The 20,219-nt window shown below is 38.8% G+C and overlaps 1 protein-coding gene across 3 annotated transcripts in view; it reads left to right on the top strand.

The window, feature by feature from the left end:
* Nucleotides 1–20,219, top strand: part of JMJD1C (jumonji domain containing 1C) — a 551,993-nt gene that overhangs the window by 496,627 nt on the left and 35,147 nt on the right. For all 3 annotated transcript variants that reach the window (XM_053692264.1, XM_053692266.1, XM_053692265.1), the window contains 4 exons: nt 5,143–5,270; nt 6,326–6,533; nt 10,189–10,403; nt 12,121–12,399. In XM_053692264.1, the coding sequence (XP_053548239.1) occupies nt 5,143–5,270; nt 6,326–6,533; nt 10,189–10,403; nt 12,121–12,399 (830 nt within the window). The remainder of the gene's footprint in view (nt 1–5,142; nt 5,271–6,325; nt 6,534–10,188; nt 10,404–12,120; nt 12,400–20,219) is intronic.

Raw genomic sequence — 20,219 nt, 5'->3', positions numbered from 1 at the left:
AGCGGGTGGCGGACATTGTTAATAAAGAATGGGAAAGGCCCGGTATTCCTTTCGTCCCTCCCCCCATATTTAAAAAATTGTTTCCTATGGTCGACCCCAGAAAGGACTTATGGCAGTCAGTCCCCAAGGTCGAGGGAGCGGTTTCTACTTTAAACAAACGCACCACTATTCCCATAGAGGATAGTTGTGCTTTCAAAGATCCTATGGATAAAAAATTAGAAGGTTTGCTTAAAAAGATGTTTGTTCAGCAGGGTTACCTTCTACAACCCATTTCATGCATTGTCCCTGTCACTACAGCCGCATATTTCTGGTTTGATGAACTGCTTAAGGTGCTCAATAGTGACTCTCCTCCTTATGAGGAGATTATGGACAGAATCAATGCTCTCAAATTGGCTAATTCTTTCACTCTAGACGCCTCTTTGCAATTGGCTAAGTTAGCGGCTAAGAACTCTGGGTTTGCTATTGTGGCGCGCAGAGCGCTTTGGTTGAAATCTTGGTCGGCTGATGCGTCTTCCAAGAACAAGCTACTAAACATTCCTTTCAAGGGGAAAACGCTGTTTGGTCCTGACTTGAAAGAGATTATATCTGATATCACTGGGGGTAAGGGCCACGCCCTTCCTCAGGATCGGCCCTTCAAGGCAAAAAATAGACCTAATTTTCGTCCCTTTCGTAAAAACGGACCAGCCCAAGGTGCTACGTCCTCTAAGCAAGAGGGTAATACTTCTCAGGCCAAGCCAGCTTGGAGACCAATGCAAGGCTGGAACAAGGGAAAGCAGGCCAAGAAACCTGCCACTGCTACCAAGACAGCATGAAATATTGGCCCCCGATCCGGGACCGGATCTGGTGGGGGGCAGACTCTCTCTCTTCGCTCAGGCTTGGGCAAGAGATGTTCTGGATCCTTGGGCGCTAGAAATAGTCTCCCAGGGTTATCTTCTGGAATTCAAGGGACTTCCCCCAAGGGGGAGGTTCCACAAGTCGCAGTTGTCTTCAGACCACATAAAAAGACTGGCGTTCTTACATTGTGTAGAAGACCTGTTAAAAATGGGAGTGATTCATCCTGTTCCATTAAGAGAACAAGGGATGGGGTTCTACTCCAATCTGTTCATAGTTCCCAAAAAAGAGGGAACGTTCAGACCAATCCTAGATCTCAAGATCTTAAACAAATTTCTCAAGGTCCCATCGTTCAAGATGGAAACCATTCGAACTATCCTTCCTTCCATCCAGGAAGGTCAATTTATGACCACGGTGGATTTAAAGGATGCGTATCTACATATTCCTATCCACAAGGAACATCATCGGTTCCTAAGGTTTGCATTCCTGGACAAACATTACCAGTTCGTGGCGCTTCCTTTCGGATTAGCCACTGCTCCAAGGATTTTCACAAAGGTACTAGGGTCCCTTCTAGCGGTGCTAAGACCAAGGGGCATTGCAGTAGTACCTTACCTGGACGACATTCTGATTCAAGCGTCGTCCCTTCCTCAAGCAAAGGCTCACACGGACATTGTCCTGGCCTTTCTCAGATCTCACGGCTGGAAAGTGAACGTGGAAAAGAGTTCTCTATCCCCGTCAACAAGGGTTCCCTTCTTGGGAACAATTATAGACTCCTTAGAAATGAGGATCTTTCTAACAGAGGCCAGAAAAACAAAGCTTCTGGACTCTTGTCGGATACTTCATTCCGTTCCTCTTCCTTCCATAGCTCAGTGCATGGAAGTGATCGGGTTGATGGTGGCGGCGATGGACATAGTTCCTTTTGCGCGCATTCATCTAAGACCATTACAACTGTGCATGCTCAGTCAGTGGAATGGGGACTATACAGACTTGTCTCCGAAGATACAAGTAAATCAGAGGACCAGAGACTCACTCCGTTGGTGGCTGTCCCTGGACAATCTGTCTCAAGGGATGATGTTCCACAGACCAGAGTGGGTCATTGTCACGACCGACGCCAGTCTGATAGGCTGGGGCGCGGTCTGGGGATCCCTGAAAGCTCAGGGTCTTTGGTCTCGGGAAGAATCTCTTCTACCGATAAATATTCTGGAACTGAGAGCGATATTCAATGCGCTCCAGGCCTGGCCCCAGCTTGCGAGGACCAGGTTCATACGGTTTCAATCAGACAACATGACGACTGTGGCGTACATCAACCATCAGGGGGGAACAAGGAGTTCCCTAGCGATGGAAGAAGTAACCAAAATTATTCTTTGGGCGGAGTCTCACTCCTGCCACCTGTCTGCTATCCACATCCCAGGAGTGGAAAATTGGGAAGCGGATTTTCTGAGTCGTCAGACATTGCATCCGGGGGAGTGGGAACTCCATCCGGAAATCTTTGCCCGAGTCACTCACCTGTGGGGCATTCCAGACATGGATCTGATGGCCTCTCGTCAGAACTTCAAAGTTCCTTGCTACGGGGCCAGATCCAGGGATCCCAAGGCGGCTCTAGTGGATGCACTAGTAGCACCTTGGACCTTCAAACTAGCTTATGTGTTCCCGCCATTTCCTCTCATCCCCAGGCTGATAGCCAGGATCAAGCAGGAGAGGGCGTCGGTGATCTTGATAGCTCCTGCGTGGCCACGCAGGACTTGGTATGCAGATCTGGTGAATATGTCATCGGCTCCACCTTGGAAGCTACCTTTGAGACGAGACCTTCTTGTTCAGGGTCCGTTCGAACATCCGAATCTGGTTTCACTCCAGCTGACTGCTTGGAGATTGAACGCTTGATTTTATCGAAGCGAGGATTCTCAGATTCTGTGATCGATACTCTTGTTCAGGCCAGAAAGCCTGTGACTAGAAAGATTTACCACAAAATTTGGAAAAAATATATCTGTTGGTGTGAATCTAAAGGATTCCCTTGGGACAAGGTTAAGATTCCTAGGATTCTATCCTTCCTTCAAGAAGGATTGGAGAAAGGATTATCTGCAAGTTCCCTGAAGGGACAGATTTCTGCCTTGTCGGTATTACTTCACAAAAAGCTGGCAGCTGTGCCAGATGTTCAAGCCTTTGTTCAGGCTCTGGTTAGAATCAAGCCTGTTTACAAACCTTTGACTCCTCCTTGGAGTCTCAATTTAGTTCTTTCAGTTCTTCAGGGGGTTCCGTTTGAACCCTTACATTCCGTTGATATTAAGTTATTATCTTGGAAAGTTTTGTTTTTAGTTGCGATTTCTTCTGCTAGAAGAGTCTCAGAATTATCTGCTCTGCAGTGTTCTCCTCCTTATCTGGTGTTCCATGCAGATAAGGTGGTTTTACGTACTAAACCTGGTTTTCTTCCAAAAGTTGTTTCTAACAAAAACATTAACCAGGAGATTATCGTACCTTCTCTGTGTCCAAAACCAGTTTCAAAGAAGGAACGTTTGTTGCACAATTTGGATGTTGTTCGCGCTCTAAAATTCTATTTAGATGCTACAAAGGATTTTAGACAAACATCTTCCTTGTTTGTTGTTTATTCAGGTAAAAGGAGAGGTCAAAAAGCAACTTCTACCTCTCTCTCTTTTTGGATTAAAAGCATCATCAGATTGGCTTACGAGACTGCCGGACGGCAGCCTCCCGAAAGAATCACAGCTCATTCCACTAGGGCTGTGGCTTCCACATGGGCCTTCAAGAACGAGGCTTCTGTTGATCAGATATGTAGGGCAGCGACTTGGTCTTCACTGCACACTTTTACCAAATTTTACAAGTTTGATACTTTTGCTTCTTCTGAGGCTATTTTTGGGAGAAAGGTTTTGCAAGCCGTGGTGCCTTCCATTTAGGTGACCTGATTTGCTCCCTCCCTTCATCCGTGTCCTAAAGCTTTGGTATTGGTTCCCACAAGTAAGGATGACGCCGTGGACCGGACACACCTATGTTGGAGAAAACAGAATTTATGTTTACCTGATAAATTTCTTTCTCCAACGGTGTGTCCGGTCCACGGCCCGCCCTGGTTTTTTTAATCAGGTCTGATATTTTATTTTCTTTAACTACAGTCACCACGGTACCATATGGTTTCTCCTATGCAAATATTCCTCCTTAACGTCGGTCGAATGACTGGGGTAGGCGGAGCCTAGGAGGGATCATGTGACCAGCTTTGCTGGGCTCTTTGCCATTTCCTGTTGGGGAAGAGAATATCCCACAAGTAAGGATGACGCCGTGGACCGGACACACCGTTGGAGAAAGAAATTTATCAGGTAAACATAAATTCTGTTTTTAATAAGATTTATTTTTGTGTGTGTTTACCCCAGTAGATAAATCCCATGGGATGTCTAATTTACACTTTTGGTAGAAATTTTGAACGGTGTAACTGCTATTTAGTTTAGTAAAGTATTTGGCCTATATTTCCTAAAAATTATTTGGAAGCATAGACATATATGGGGTATTTCTGAAATCAGGACAACATAATCTATTTTGAGATATTTTTCTTTAGCTAAACTAGTTTTGCATAAATGGTTATGAAGAAAATTGCAAAACAAAATAATATATATATATATATATACACCCCCTCCTCATTTTAAAAAAAAACCCTATTTATTAGTTTATATACCTATATAAGGTATCACTAGAAAGACCTGTTTGTTTTAAAAATTGTATATAATATATATGGGTGCACAAGAGAGCAGATAACTAGCGCTGCAGAATCTGTTGGCGCTCTACAAATAACCAATAATAATAATAATAATAACTAAGGTGAAACCATTAGTGAGTAAAAATGCCAAGTACAGAAACTGGGAAAAACCTCAGTTTTTAAGGGGTTTAAAAATGAAATGAAACACAAACGGAAAGCGGATCACAGGTAGAAAAATGTTTAGACTTGGCTGAAATTTTAATCTAAAGCAAGACGACAGATATCTCTAGTAATTACCAGGTGTACTGTCCCTTTAAACTCTCAGATGCTCCTGAGAATGACACGACTCATGAGCCAATCAGAAGTAGCATATGTATGAATCTGTCAATTACTGGCCACACCCTGCTCAGGGATGGCACAAGAACACTCCTGGTTTGCATATTTATTTTATCTTTAACCCTTTCAACAAGTATCTACAATAGTAAAATGCTCTTGTGAATTAGAGCGTTTGATTATTATGCTGAATTATCCCTTTAAATCGTGCATTTCATGATCTAACCCGTTGTTACTATTCACTCTGCCAGTAGCAAAATCTAAAGACTGTTTTTGTTATGCAGTTTTAACAGATCTCCTAGAGGCTATGCACCATCTCAGAATCAAGTTTGGAATTAAATCACGCTGTCATTGTAACTTCAAGCAAAACGCGCAGGGCGGCAAATTCCTTGCAGTAAATGGCGTGTCACAGGTCAGTTCGCTTGAACAGTTGAATTAGAGAGTGAAGGGACATATGTTACTTCACAGATGTTCCCTATGACATTTTTTGCGAGTTTACCCATATATAATATTGCTAAATTTGTTACATTTCAGTGCCTAGATTCAACCCCAAGATCAATTTATTCTGGTTGGCCCAACGTTGATCTGAGGGTATATGGGGAATCTGATTTTTATTGTCTATGTACATGATTAAGCAGATATAGTGTGGTCTTGCTAATGTCAGAACCCTTAAAAACCTATTGTGACAGGCAAAGTACATGGTACGTTGCTGTCATTGAGGGGTTAATTAAATATTTTATGGGATATTCATTGTTTGTTTAACCTTTTAAAGCCGTTATGCCGTTCTATTCCATCATAATTAGACTGGGTTTTAAAGCCGTTATGACAGAATAGAACATCATAGCTAACGGCTGTCCTGAAGCCTTCTGTGCTTTCAGGATTTGATCGCGGTCTGGAGGGCGTTCCTAGGGTTGTACGGACGCCCCCCAGACGCGTTCCAATAATTGAAATCTTGCGATCGTGTGGTTTCAATTTGTCTACATCGGAACAGTTGTTCCGATGTAGGCACTTTAGCCCTGACACGAAAGGGTTAAAGGGACATAAGCGCATAAAGAAAATGCTCTAAGGTGTGAAGGCATTTTATCATGACATTATTGCTTACGTATAACTGTTGAAGTTTGTTTCGGAGCAGTATTGCATTACTGGGACCTGACTGAGCATATCTGGTAAGCATATTTATGTAGCCACCAATCAGCTGCTAGCTCACAGTAGTACATGGCTGCTCCTGAGCCTTTCTTAAGTATGGTTTTCAGCAAAGGATACCAAGATAACAAAGTGAATTTGATAATTGAAGTGAAGAATCACCTAAATTTGAATGTTCTATCTGAATCATGAGTTTAATTTTGACTATATATATATATATATATATATATATATATATATATATATATATATATATATATACTGTTTCTTACATATTTGATATTGCTTCTCTAATTCGATCTTTTCTCCCTTTCCCTGCTCCAGGTCTTACAAAATGTTCTCAATCACAGAAATAAGATTTCCCTGTGCTTGCCTGATTCTCAGAGCCCTGCACAAAAGCCGGAAACAAATGGCAATGCAAGTCCAGGAAGCGATACCAGTACAGATAGCAAGTTAACGTCCACAGAATCTCATTCCTCACTGCACTGGCTGGCAGATCTTGCCGAACAGAAGTCACGAGAGGAAAAGAAAGGTAAACGGCATTAAAGGGACAGTCAACACAAAAATTGTTATTGTTTTAAAAGATCGATAACGCCTTTACTACCCATTCCCCTGATTTGCACTACCAACATTGTTATATTAATATACTTTATAACATTTATACCTCTACATTTCTGCCCTTTTCTAAGCCACTACAGACAGCCTCTTATCACATGCTTTTTTATTTTGTTTTCACAATACGGGAGTGCTAGTTCATTTGAGCCATATAGATAACATTGTGCTCACGCCCATGGGTTGTGGCTGACGCTGCACTAATTGGCTGAAATGCAAGGCAATAGATAATAAATAAAAAGTCACGTGATCAGAGGGCTGTCAGAAGAGGATTAGATACAAGCTAATCACAGAGGTAAAAAGTATATTAATATAACCCTTGTTTTCTGTGCAAAACTGTGGAATTGGGAAATAAAGGGATGATCTATCTTTCTTTCCAATGGCATGTAGAGTCCACAAATCCATTCAATTACTAGTGGGAATTCAACTCCTGGCCACCAGGTGGAGGCAGAGAACACCCCAGCAAAGCCTTAAGTATCCTCCCATTACCCACAATCCCCAGTCATTCTTTGCCTGCGTAACATTGTAGGTAATGTGCAAAGAGAAGAAATCAAGTTGTTAATCCTTTAATGGGTACTTTTCCCTGCAAGCACGGATTCTGTTACACCTGTTTGCTGTACCTGCCCTACAGCGGATCCACAGGTAAGTGCTTTTACCTTCTAGGTAAAAAAGGATGCAGCACTTTGGAGTTCCTTGTTTAAAAAAAAAAAAAAAAAAAAGGGCTCTCAATTGGGAAATTTTCTTAATCTTAACCCTCTAGTGGGGAGTTCCGGAGCTGGATCTGATGGCATCTCATCTAAACGCCAAGCTTCCAAGATATGGAGCAAGATAAGGAGATCCTCAAGCAGCTCTGGTAGGCGCCCTGGCAGTGCCATGGGATTTCGGTCTAATTTATCTGTTTCCTCCGGTTGCCCTCCTTCCTCGGGTGATAGCTTGTATCAAACAGAGCAGGTTTTGGTGATTCTACTAGCTCCAGCGTGGCCTCGCAGAACTTGGTTTGTGGACCTAGTGAGGTTGTCGTCATTTCCCCCGTGGAAATTGCCTCTGAGCAAGGATCTTCTACTTCAGGGTACCTTCCTCCATTCCAACTTAGTCTCTCTGAAGCTGACTGTCTGGAGATTGAACGCTTAGTCTTGTCCTGACAAGGTTTTTCTGTGAAGGTTATTGAGACTATGTTTTAGGCTCGTAAGCCTGTTTTTCGCAAGATTTATTATAAGGTATGGCGTAGATACCTTCATTGGTGCGGATCTAGGGGTTTTTCTTGGAGGCAGGTGAGAATTTCCCATATTCTGTCCTTTCTTCAGGCGGGCCTGGAGAAGGGTTTATCAGTCAGTACCCTAAAGGGTCAGATTTCGACTCTGTCGATTCTTCTGCAGAAGCGTCTGGCAATTTTACCAGATGTTTAATCTTTTGTCCAGGCTTTGGCTAGAATCAGGTCTGTGTTTAGGTCTATTGCTTCCCCTTGGAGTCTTAATCTTGTTCTTACAGGTCTGCAGCAGGCTCCATTTGAGCCTATGCATTCTGTTGATATCAAGTTATTGTCCTGGAAGGTTTTGTTTCTGCTGGCAATTTCCTCTGCCGGAGACTATCGGCTCTACAGTGTGATTCTCTTCATCTTATTCTTCATGTGGATAAGGTGGTTCTCTGTTCTAAATTAGGTTTTCTACCTAAGGTGGTCTCAGAACGCAATATCAACCAGGAAATTGTTGTTCCTTCATTTTGTCCTAATCCTTCCTCTAAGAAGGAGCAGTTATTGCACAATCTGTATGTTGCGCGTGCTTTAAGGTTCTATTTACAGGCTACAAAAGATTTTCATCAATCTTCTGCTCTTTTTGGTGTCTTTTCAGGTAAACAGATGGGTCAGAAGACCTCTTCTTCTACTCTCTCCTTCTGGTTGAGAAGTGTTATTCGATTGGCTTATGAGACAGCTGGACAGCAGCCTCCAGAGAAATTTATGGCTCACTCCACTAGGGCTGTTGCTTCCTCTTGGGCCTTTAAAAATTATGCTTCTGTAGAACAGATTTGCAAGACGGCCACTTGGTCATCATTGCATACCTTTTTCAAATTTGATGTTTTCTTGCCTCAGCTGAGGCTTCTTTTGGGAGGAAAATTCTTCAAGCAGTGGCTTTTTGTAATTTTTCTAAACCTCAGGCACCTCTATACCCTTTGTGTCTTCTTCTCTTTCCATAATTCCTCAGCTGAATGACTGGGGATTGTGGGTAGTGGGAGGATACTTGAAGCTTTGCTGGGGTGTTCTTTGCCTCCACCTGGTGGCCCTGAGTTGAGCTCCCACTAGTAATCGGATGGATTTGTGGACTCTCCATGCCAGGAAAGAAAATAATTTTTTTAAACAATAAAAAATGTAGAGTTGACTGTCCCTTTGAAATACCTCATTCAGCAACTTGAATAGTCGTTGTGTTAATGATTGTCACAAGAAGCAAGAGCTACTCCTGTGCTGTTTCTGAAGCTCAAATGGAAATTTGAAATTAATTTTTCAGAAATGTTATATAAGCCTACTATATATCAGTAGTTTAAAGGCTTTTATAGTGGAATAATGATATGCACAAATTCTTTAGTGTATGTAATTTTAACACAAGCGACCTTATAATACCTTGTGTTTAATCCTTGCCAAGGTCTTAAACACATAGTTACAGTTTTGCTCTGCAGCCACAGAGAACTGCTGGTCTTGAGCGGACACAGCTGCTGACCCAATCAGCAACGGTAGTCACAAGACTCAGCAGTATCTGCTCGTTATCAGCAACACTCTGCGACTCCCAAGCAGTACTTTAACTGTGTTTTTAATCCCATTGTGGGAGTTAAATACAAAGCAATGCAGGGTTACTAGTGTTAAAGTTACATATACTAAGGAATAAGAGCTTGCCATTTTTCCACTGCATACCAATGATATGCATGCAAAAAAAAAAATTAAAGTCCAGCACACACATTCATAAGCCTCGAAAAGGGCCACAATAGTTGAAAAATTATGTGCTGTAATTCATTAGAGCATGTCATTTTAAAGGGACAGTCTAATTGAAAATTGTTATTGCTTAAAAAGATAGATCCTTTGTTATCCAATTACCAGTTTTGCATAACCAACACAGTTATATTAATGCACTTTTTGCCTCTGTGATTACCTTGTATCTAAGCCTCTGCAGACTGCCTCCTTATTTCAGTTCTTTTGACAGACTTGCATTTTAGCCAATCAGTGCTGACTCACAAATAACTCCATGGGAGTGAGCCAATGTTACCTATATGCCATACATGAACTAGCACTCTCTGGCTGTCAAAAGCTAATAAAATACACTGAACAACCAGTTGTCCGGGGGCATTGCACGAGCGTCCGCCTGTGCAAAGCTAAATATGAGCAACAAATACTTCCCACAATTTGTAATCTAATGTTGACAGGTTCACTACATGTGAACCTTGTTTTTCTAATCAATGATAAATCTTTCCCTAAGCATCGCTATCTATTTAGACCGCTTGATCTAGACTTTTGTAAAATACGATTCCTAACAAATATTGAAGTATAAATGCGTATAAAATTGTTACCATAGTTTTTTTTTTCTCACTTGTAGAAAACAAAGAGTCTCCAAATGGAAAACATATCAAAGAAGAAAGAGAATTAGACCTTGCTGAAGCTATCAATTGCAAGACGTCCTCTCCTATATCTCAAAATAATGAACCGGGTTCCACCTTACGTGACTTATTAACCACAACCGCTGGCAAACTGCGCCTGGGGTCCACGGATGCTGGTATTGCGTTTGCCCCTGTGTACTCTGTGGGATCACAAGTAAGTTGCTATGAATTTATGAAGAGAGCTTTTTTGCATCTCAAAAAAAAAACAAAAAAAAAAAGCCCTATGCTGCTTAAATTCAAAACACATCCAAGCGGCAAGTTAGGACAATTTAAATTGCAGAAATCCTGGTTAGGAAAAAATACGGAAAACTCTTGGCAAAAAGCATTCTCAGACACTACTTGTTTGCCAAAGATAACAAAGAACTGGGAGCTGTACGCAAAGCAAAGTTCTAATTGAATATGAAATGTATGGGTAACCTTTATAATATAATTAACATGGACAAGTCAGAACAGAGCTATACAGAAAAGCCTTTATAAAGGAATTGAGACAATGTAGAACTTATGTTCTTTCTGCTAAATTTTGGTATGATTTGATGTTATCGCTCGTTTGCATTTTAACTGTAAAGGCTTAAAGAGAACTGAAACCCATATTTTTTCTTGTATGATTCAGTTAGAACATATAATATTAACCCTTTGAGTGCTAATGACGGCTCACAGAGTTTCCCACTCTGGGGCTAATGACGGCTCAGAGCACTCTCCCACCTTGAGGGAGATCTGGGAGCTCCCACCCGCTCCTACCCTGGCGATCGTGCCTGTAGAGTGACAGGCATCGGCGGGGCTTCCCGTTTTGCGTGGTGACGTCACGCGCAATAACGTGATGACGTCACCGCGCAACTTTATTTATACTTAACAATGTTAAGTATAGGAGCAGGGGGCATGCTGCTTAGAAGTCTGTATCTCAGGCATCTAAGCAGCTACAGACCCCCAAGACCCACCATTGGAAAGGTAAACCTTTCCAACAGTGTAAGTATTAGGGGTCTGAAACGAAAAAAAAAAAAGTTAAAAAAAATTGTTAAAAAAATCTTAGCACCCAGGTGGGAAAGTGCTTAGCACTCAAAGGGTTAAACAAATTTCCAATTTACTTTATTATCAAATTTGCTTCATTCTCTTGATCTTTGTTGAAGGAGCAGCAATTCACTACTAAGCCCTTAACTGAACATATTGGTTGAGCCCCTGCCGAGATATATATGTGCAGCCGCCAATAATCAACTAGCTCCCAGTAGTGCAGTGCTACTTCTGAACCTACCAATGTATGCTTTTCAACAAAGAGAACAAAATAATTTTGATAATAAGTTATTTGGAAAGTTGTTTAAAATTGCATGCCCTATCTGAATCATGAAAGTTTAATTTTGTCTTTACCCTTTTATATTAGTCATAGATGTAAGTCATCTATGTGCATTTATATTTTGACCGGAATGTCCCTTTAAGCAGGGAAGTATACTTAAAAGCTGGCCCATTTCCGGAGCACTATATGGCAGCAGTTTTGCAAAAATGTTATCCATTTACAAGAGAGTACTATTTCCTGCCATGTAGATGCATACCTAGGTATCTCTTCAACACAACAATGTATCTCTTTATTATGGGAACAAAGCAAATTTGATTATAGAAGTAAATTGGAAACTTTTTTTAAAAACGGTATGCTCTGAATCACAAAAGAACATGTTTGGGTTTTATATCCCTTTAAAACACTGTAGCTGGTATAACAAATTATTAGGAACATATTAGGGGAAACATTTTGCCAGTCCAGTATCCCTTTAACACCCTGTGGTTTCTTGTGCACCGTTTTTTCGTTTATTTAAACCTGAAGGAAATCTAGTTTTAAGCTCTTATTATATTTAGTTTATTTTTCACTTACTTTAATCGTTTAACAGAACAAAAGTGGAAGGTCCGTGCCAAACATCTTGGATGACATCATTGCATCTGTGGTAGAAAACAAAATTCCTGCAGCAAGGGCAAATAAACCCAACATAAAACCTGACCCAGAGGAGGATATTACAGAGAGCTGCCACAAACCACCGCAGGAAGAGTCTGCTCAAAGCTTCACTGAGATTCCACATTCTTGGATCTGTGAACGGCACATTCTATGGTTAAGAGATCACAAACACGGCAACAACTGGAAGCTCTTCAGAGATTGTTGGAAACAGGGAAAGGTCAGTATTTGAGTTTGGAAATTTTTAGTTTATATATTTTTTTAACTGTACACACATTTAAAAAAAAATATTATAGTGATATCATATAATAAAACTACTAGTTAACAAATTGATGATATTGCAAGGAATAATATTAAATGGATGTTTTTGTACAAAGGTATTTTTCTATTAAAGGGGCATTGAACCCAATTTTTTTCTTTTGTGATTCAGATAGAGCACGACATTTTAAGCAACTTTCTAATTTACTCCTATTATCAAATTTTCTTCATTCTCTTGGTATCTTTATTTGAAATGTAAGAATGTAAGTTTAGATGCCGGCCCATATTTGGTGAACAACCTGGGTTGTTCTTGCGGATTGGTGGATACATTTATCCACCAATAAAAAAAGTGCTGTCCAGAGGCTGAACCAAAAAAATAGCTTAGATGCCTTCTTTTTCAAATAAAGATAGCAAGAGAATGAAGAAAAATTGATAAGAATAAATTAGAAAGTTGCTTAAAATTGCATGCTTTATCTGAATCTCAAAAGAAATTTTTTTTGGGTTCAGTGTCCCTTTAAGTATTTTGAAATAAGTCCCTTATGCTTATCCATTAAAGGGACACTAGAGACAAAATAAACTTTTATGATTCAAAAAGAGCATGGAGTTTTAAGACACTTTCCAATTTGCTTCCATTATCACATTTTGCACAGTCTTTTTATATTCACACTTTCTTGGGTTCAAGATCTTACTGAGCATGTGCACAAGCTCACAGGGTTTAAGTATACTAGTCTGTGATTGGCTGATGTCAGACACATGATATAGGGGAACAGAAAATGGGAGACAAAATAAATTTGTCAGAAAAAAATCTACTGCTTATTTGAAATTCAGAGTAGCTGTAAAATCATTGTGTTTTTATTATGCTCTTATTAATTATGTAATTCTACTGCATTGAGTGGTCCTTTAATCATCTCTTGCTATTGTTCATTATCTAACGCGCCCTTAAAAAGCCAGAAAAATCTATAACCTAGGTTTTTAAAATGCTGCAAATTGCCTTAACCGGCTATTTAATTTGCAGGTTATTATTATTATTATTTTATTATCATGTATTTGTAGAGCGCCAACAGATTCCGCAGCGCTATAGACATAGGAGGTATACAAGATAACATTTACAGGGATCAAATGGGTAGAGGGTCCTGCCGAGAGTTGCACTGTTTTATTCGTTTTTTATGAAGATGAACTACAAACAGCTGGGCTCATAGGCTTACATGCTAAGGGGTTTTACATGCTAAGGGGTTCAAGGGGATAGCAGTGGAGATAGGAAGGTTAGTGTAGGTTGTATGCAATGTTCCCAAGGCAGAACATACAGTGATCTGAGATGTCATCGCAGAAAATGCAGCATGTCTGCAGAAAGAGCAGGACACATGCAGGAACTGTAGGCGCTTGAACTTTGTAGTGCTGCTCCACATAAGAGAGTTCTCTTCAAACAGAGCTGTGCTCTGGCTGCACTGTGTAAGTTTTCCACAACACAGTGCATCCAGAGTAGAGTGCTGTTTGAAGTGAGCAGTCAGATATGCAGTAGCGCTGCAAAGCAGCAGCACATTGCTTGTTGACGGTCTCTCAGAGATTTTTTCAAACCCTCCCCCTAGCCTTTCCCAGTCTGCAAAGCTGTTTATTCTGAATGTAAGACGTACGTATGAGCATTGCATCTTTTTTATTACTACATTTCTGTTAGACTAAGAGAAAAGGAAACAGATTTATTCAAGAAGCATTTTCAAATGTCTTTGTATGCAGCTAATTTGCAATGCAATTATATTATAAAAATTAAAAATGGCTTTATTCTTCAGTTAACCAACACATTGCAATTGAACTGGTGCCTTTGTGTAACTGTCTAATTTAAAATTGAATTTTATTTAAAAATGACCTGCAGAAAAAATTTCACTAAAAAAATCTAATCGCAGAAAGTGAATAAAAGTTCTGCCTCTGGGTGCAATGCATCCCTGAACAGTAGAGTCTTTAGGGAGCGCTTGAAGCTTTCAAAACTAGGGTAGAGTCTTGTAGAGCGAGGCAGTCTGGAGAAGTCCTGTAAACGGGAATGTAAGGAGGTAACAAGAGTGGAGGAGAGTAGAGGAGATCATGAGCTGAGTGAAGGGGACCGGAGGGAGAGTATCTGGAGACAACGTCTGAGATATAGGGGGGAGCAGTGCAGTTGAGGGCTTTGTATGTCAGAGTGAGCATTGTGTGTTTAATCCTGGAGGCAAGAGGAAGCCAGTGAAGGGATTGGCAGAGAGGTGCAGCAGATCAAGAGCGACGTGTAAGGAAGATGAGACTGGCAAAGGCATTCATTCAGGTTATAGAATTTACTTTTAGACTTCTCTACATTTGGAAAGTTCCCCTAGAAGGCTCCTCCTCCCCGCCCCTGAGGTTATCACATTTTTTTTTCTTGAAATCAGAAGATCAGAATATGACTACACAGCCAATAAAAAGACTACCATCCATGACATTGTGTTTTTATTACCTGGCATCCAGATTCAGTCTGTCTACCTTCCTTCCCAAAGCAGACATCCTACACATTCACAGTGGCATCCATTTATGTACATGCTTATTTTCAGTTTTATTAAACTGTTACTGTCCCTTTTAACTGTTTTGAGAAAATACACATGAGTGACCCCAGTAGATAGAGAACTGAAATTCAAAAGGTGAGAAAAATAGGAATTCTTAAATGACACACACTAAAATCAGAAATTAGGCAAAAATATGTTAAAGAGGAAGAATGCGGCACATCATGTGACTCTTTATTTTTGACTGTTCAGCGTCAGGATCGTTATAGTCCAGTAAATACTATTATGTGCTCTATTTCCACAGAAAAGCTTGCTCAGCGTGCTTGCATTTTGCGGCAAGCTAAGAAGTCTGTTTAGGGCTAAAAGTAAGGCACCTTTTACACAAACGTTTCTAGTTCATCAGAAGAATTTTATGAGCCTATGGGGTATAGTATACAGTGTTCTCCACAGAAAATGTTTCCAGCCGGGTGGCATCATGACGTAGCTGGATAGGGACAATATAATGTTTTGAAATATTATAACATTTTCTGTTATTTATAAATGTTACTTAAAACGAGTCAAGTAAAAAGTAAACTTTAATGATTCAGATAGGGCATGTCATTTTTAACAACTTTCCAATTTACTTTTATCATCAAATTTGCTTTATTTCTTGGTATTCTTTGTTGAAAGCTAAACCTAGGAAAGCTTATCTGCTTATTTCTAAGCCCATGAATGCCGTCTCTTATCTGTCTATTTTGACAGTTTTTCACAGCTAGACAGCGCTAGTTCATGTGTGCAATATAGATAACAATATGTTTGCTTCTGTGGAGTTACTTATAAGTCAGCACTGATTGGCTAAAATGTAAGTCTTTAAAAGAACTGAAATGAGGGGGCAGTCTGCAGAGTCTTAGATACAAGGTAATCACAGTGGTAAAAAAATATATTAATATAACAGTGTTGGTTATGCAAAACTGGGGAATGGGTAATAAAGGGATTATCTATCCTTTTAAACAATAAAAATTATGTAGTAGACTGTCCCTTTTAAGATAAATTTATTCCATGATTTAACATACATTGATTTAATGATAATTTGTGCAGCATTGGAACATTTTATATAAGCTAATTTTAGCTTAATATTGAGTTAAATCTTAGCTGGGTGGTCAGTGAAATCAGCAGGGTGGTGTGCCCATAAAATAGAACCTGGCGAGAACGCTGGTATAAATCGACTTTCCTTGGAGATTGTAATTTTTAAAGAATATCTTTTGAAATTTTCACTCTGAATTTTGTTTTTACATAGGGATATTAAATAAATAGTATATTCTACGATACATTTTAACTTGATTTATTCTTGAACGAGTTAGTTAGTTGTTTTTTTTTAACATAACTCTCAAAAAACATTTAAATATTCATTTGTTCCATGCTTAGAACGCCAACTTCACTTTGTGTGTTTTTCGGTGGGATTTTTTTGTTCATGCCAAGATTGGTGTCGTAGTGTGTTTGAGTATTACACACTACTTTGTGCCATTTCTTAGATTGCATGCCAGGCAGATGCACAAATTGTACATATCAATTATAAGATGTATAGTTCCCTTAAAGGGACAGTCTACTTGATTATTTTATTGTTTATAAAGACAGATAATGCCTTGACTACCCATTCCCCATCTCCGCGCAACCAACATTATATTTTTATATACTTTATAAACCTCTAAATTTCTGACTGTTTCTAAGCCCCTACAAGCTGTCTCTAATCTCAGGGCATTTTTAGCAGCTTTTCACAGCTAGACAGTGCTAGTTCATGTCCCCAAAACATGCTGTGATCTGAGAAGTCATCGCCGAAAATACAGCATGTCTGCAGAAAGAATGGGACACATGGAAGAACTGTTAGCACTTTTGCTTTACAGCACTGCTCCACATCAAACTGTTCTCTTGGAACAGTGTAGGGCTCTGGCTGCACTTTGTTAATTTTCCTTAACACAGTGCAGCCAGAGCAAAGCGCTGTTTGAAGAGAGCAATCAAATACGGAGCAGCACCGCAAAGTAGTAGCAAATTGATTGATGACTGACTCTGCCCCCTATCTTTTCCCGATCTGTAAAGCAGTAACTCTGGAATGTAAGACACTCTTGTGAGGAATGCACCTTTTTATTAGAACATTAGTTCATTACTATTACAAAACTTAACAACATTTTTTTTTCTCTGCAATATATTATAAAACTTTTAAAATTGCTTTATTCTCCAGTTTATCAACACAATGCAATTGAGCTTGTGTGTAACTGCCTAATTTAAATTGTTATTTTATTTCAAAATGACGGCAAAAAAATTTTCAATAAAAAATTGCATTGCAGAAAGTGGAAAAGAAAGTTCTGCCTCGGGTTCATGTGTGTCATATATAGATATAACATTGTGCTCAATCCAGAGAAATTATTTATGGAGCAGCACTAATTAGTTAAAATGCAAGTTTGTAAATAGCACTGAGGTAAGGGGGTTAAACAGAGTTAAATAGTATATTAATATAACCGTGTTGGTTATGCAAAACTGAGGAATGGGTAGTAAAGGGATTATCTCATGTTTTAAACTATAAAAAAATTCAGGTAGACTGTCCCTTTAAATAGTTTACACTGGAACATCCCATTAAGGGCATTTAGGAAATTATAAATCTCATGCATTTTATTGGAATACATATTTAGTGCTATTATTTTCAAGGTTATTTTTTGTTTGATTTTCGGTTATGCTTTTTACAATCCAAAGTTTTTTGCAAATTAAGATTGTAAACTAAAATTGGTGTAATGTTTTATTTTTCCCCCTAGCAATAAAAATGTTAATTTACTAGGCTGGTGCTTATTTTTCTAATTTGAATGTACTGTGATACCTGTGACATTCTTTGACCATCTTTTTCTAAAAGTAAATATCACTGTTTTTTGTGTGTGTGTTTTTCTATTTGATAGAATCTGTTTTGTTGTAAATGTGCTGTCTGTTGACAGCTTAGTTGTATTTTGATTAATTATGGCCTCATTAGCAATCTTTAAGCTTTTGCAGTAAAATCCTTTAAAATGCAGAACTGCTATTTTGGCATTGATACAAAAACTCATTAATATTATACTGAAAAACCGTGTTACAGACGAGACATCATTATGGAAAATGTGTTCTTATGAAGTTTTTAAGGATCAGATCTCCAAGGAATTTGTGGTTTATCAGTATCTAATAAACATTCATAGAATTTGTCCAGTACTCGTCTGTTTACGATTATCATCTTTTTTTTTTAAAGGGGCACTAAGGTCAAATTTACTTTCATTATCAAATTGTGTAGTCTTTTTTCTTATATACTCTCTGTCTTCGGCACCAGCTACTACTGGAAGAGTTCAAGAGTGTATATGTGTCAGTGTTTGGCTGATCACATGATAATACAGGGAGCTGACAAATTGAAGCTAATTTTTAAATTTGTCAAAAATATATTTGTATTAGAGAGGTTTTAAATGCGGTTTAATTTTGATGTTTGACAAGTGCAGGTCTGTGTATATCTGGGCCTTAAAGGGATATTAAAGAGTAAAAACATGCTAGAGATAATGATCTATTCCATGCAATTAGCTTTAGAATAGTATGTAGCTGTATTTTTACCATAATATTAGTAGTTTAAAGGACCACTCAATGCAGTAAAATTGCATAATTAACAAGTACATAATAACAAGACAATGCAATAACACTTACTCTGAATTTCAAATAAGCAGATTTTTTTTTTCTGACCCATTTATTTTTTTCTCCCATTTTTCGGCACCCTGTATCATGTGATAGACATCAGCCAATCACAGACTAGTATACGTATACCATAAGAGCTTGTGCACATTCTCAGTAGGATCTTGTTCCCCAGAAAGTGTGAATATAAAAAGACTGTGCAAAATTTTGATAATGGAAGCAAATTGGAAAGTGTCTTAAAACTGCATGTTCAATCTGAATCATAAAAGTTTATTTTGACTTGAGTGTCCCTTTAACAACGTCATTGTTTGCAGAGTTCAGTGTTTGGACACTGTTTTTTTCAGTATCTGCACATCAGAACAAAAAACTTAAGGTAGATTACAAGTGAGGCGATATCTCAACTTGATTAAATGACCATTCTTTACAAGTGGCTGGATAATACTCACATTTTCACTTTGCGAGGTCAGACCTCTGGTTAAAAATAAATAGTTGCCCCAATTGCCTACTGAAATTAAGAGGACAGTAACATGATATAAATATATGCGCATTTGAACTTTAAAAAAAATAACTGCACAAAGCCATTATAAGGGTATTAAAAATGAGAGAATGTTAGAAAAAAAGACACCAAAATAGCCTTTACATAGGAGAAGTGTGCTCCCATAAGCGCTTGGCTTCCAGGAATACGAACGCCAGCTCGCGTTCACATTGCACCTTTTTTGTAATACCAGCGCATATTTACCTGCTCTGGTATTGCCAAGCTAAATGCAAATATTGCGCACGTGTAAACGCAAATTTGCACTTAAAGGGACACTGAACCAAATTTTTTTCTTTCAGGATTGAGATAGAGCATGACATTTTAAGCAACTTTCTAATTTACTCCTATTATCAATTTTTCTTCGTTCTCTTGCTATCTTTATTTTAAAAGCAGGAATGTAAATCTTAGCAGCCAGTCCATTTAGGTTCAGCACCATGGGTAGTGCTTGCTTATTGGAGGCTTACATTTACCCACCAATAAGCAAGCATAACCCAGGTTCTCAACCAAAAATAGGCCGGCTCCTATGCATCACATTCCTGCTTTTTAAATAAAGATAGCAAGAGAATGAAGAAAAATTGATAATAGGAGTAAATTGGAAAGTTGCTTAAAATTGCATGCTCTATCTGAATCAAGAAAGAAAAAATTTGGGTTTAGTGTCCCTTTAACTTGTAATCTAGCCCTTTGTGTTTTAAAATGCACTGTTTTTAGATTTCACAAAGGGAAAAAACGACTTTGCAGATAATAGTGACAGACTTTGGACACACATTATAAGTCATAAAATACCTGGCATGTTAAGTTCTTTGAACTCTATATATTGTGTAATTCTCATACCGCTGGTGTGTAGGTAACTGTTAATTGCAAATTCATCAGCACTGGCTCATCTTCAAATTAGCACCCAGGAGCAGTGAAAAAAATATGTAAATTATTTGTTCTAAATTACAGTAGAAGCTGTCAAATTAAATATTAAAAGTTTTTTTTGTTTTTTTACTTGTAAATATTTTATGCCAAATTTGCTCTCTCGTTATGCAAACCACATAGTTTATTGGTCACTTTTTAAAATCTAATTAAAGGACCGTTAAATAC

The sequence above is a fragment of the Bombina bombina genome, chromosome 9 (assembly GCF_027579735.1).
Source record: "Bombina bombina isolate aBomBom1 chromosome 9, aBomBom1.pri, whole genome shotgun sequence".
In the NCBI taxonomy this organism is placed as follows: domain Eukaryota; kingdom Metazoa; phylum Chordata; class Amphibia; order Anura; family Bombinatoridae; genus Bombina; species Bombina bombina.
Note: the sequence above shows the minus strand (reverse complement) of the source record. Positions and strands in the feature narration are given on the sequence as shown.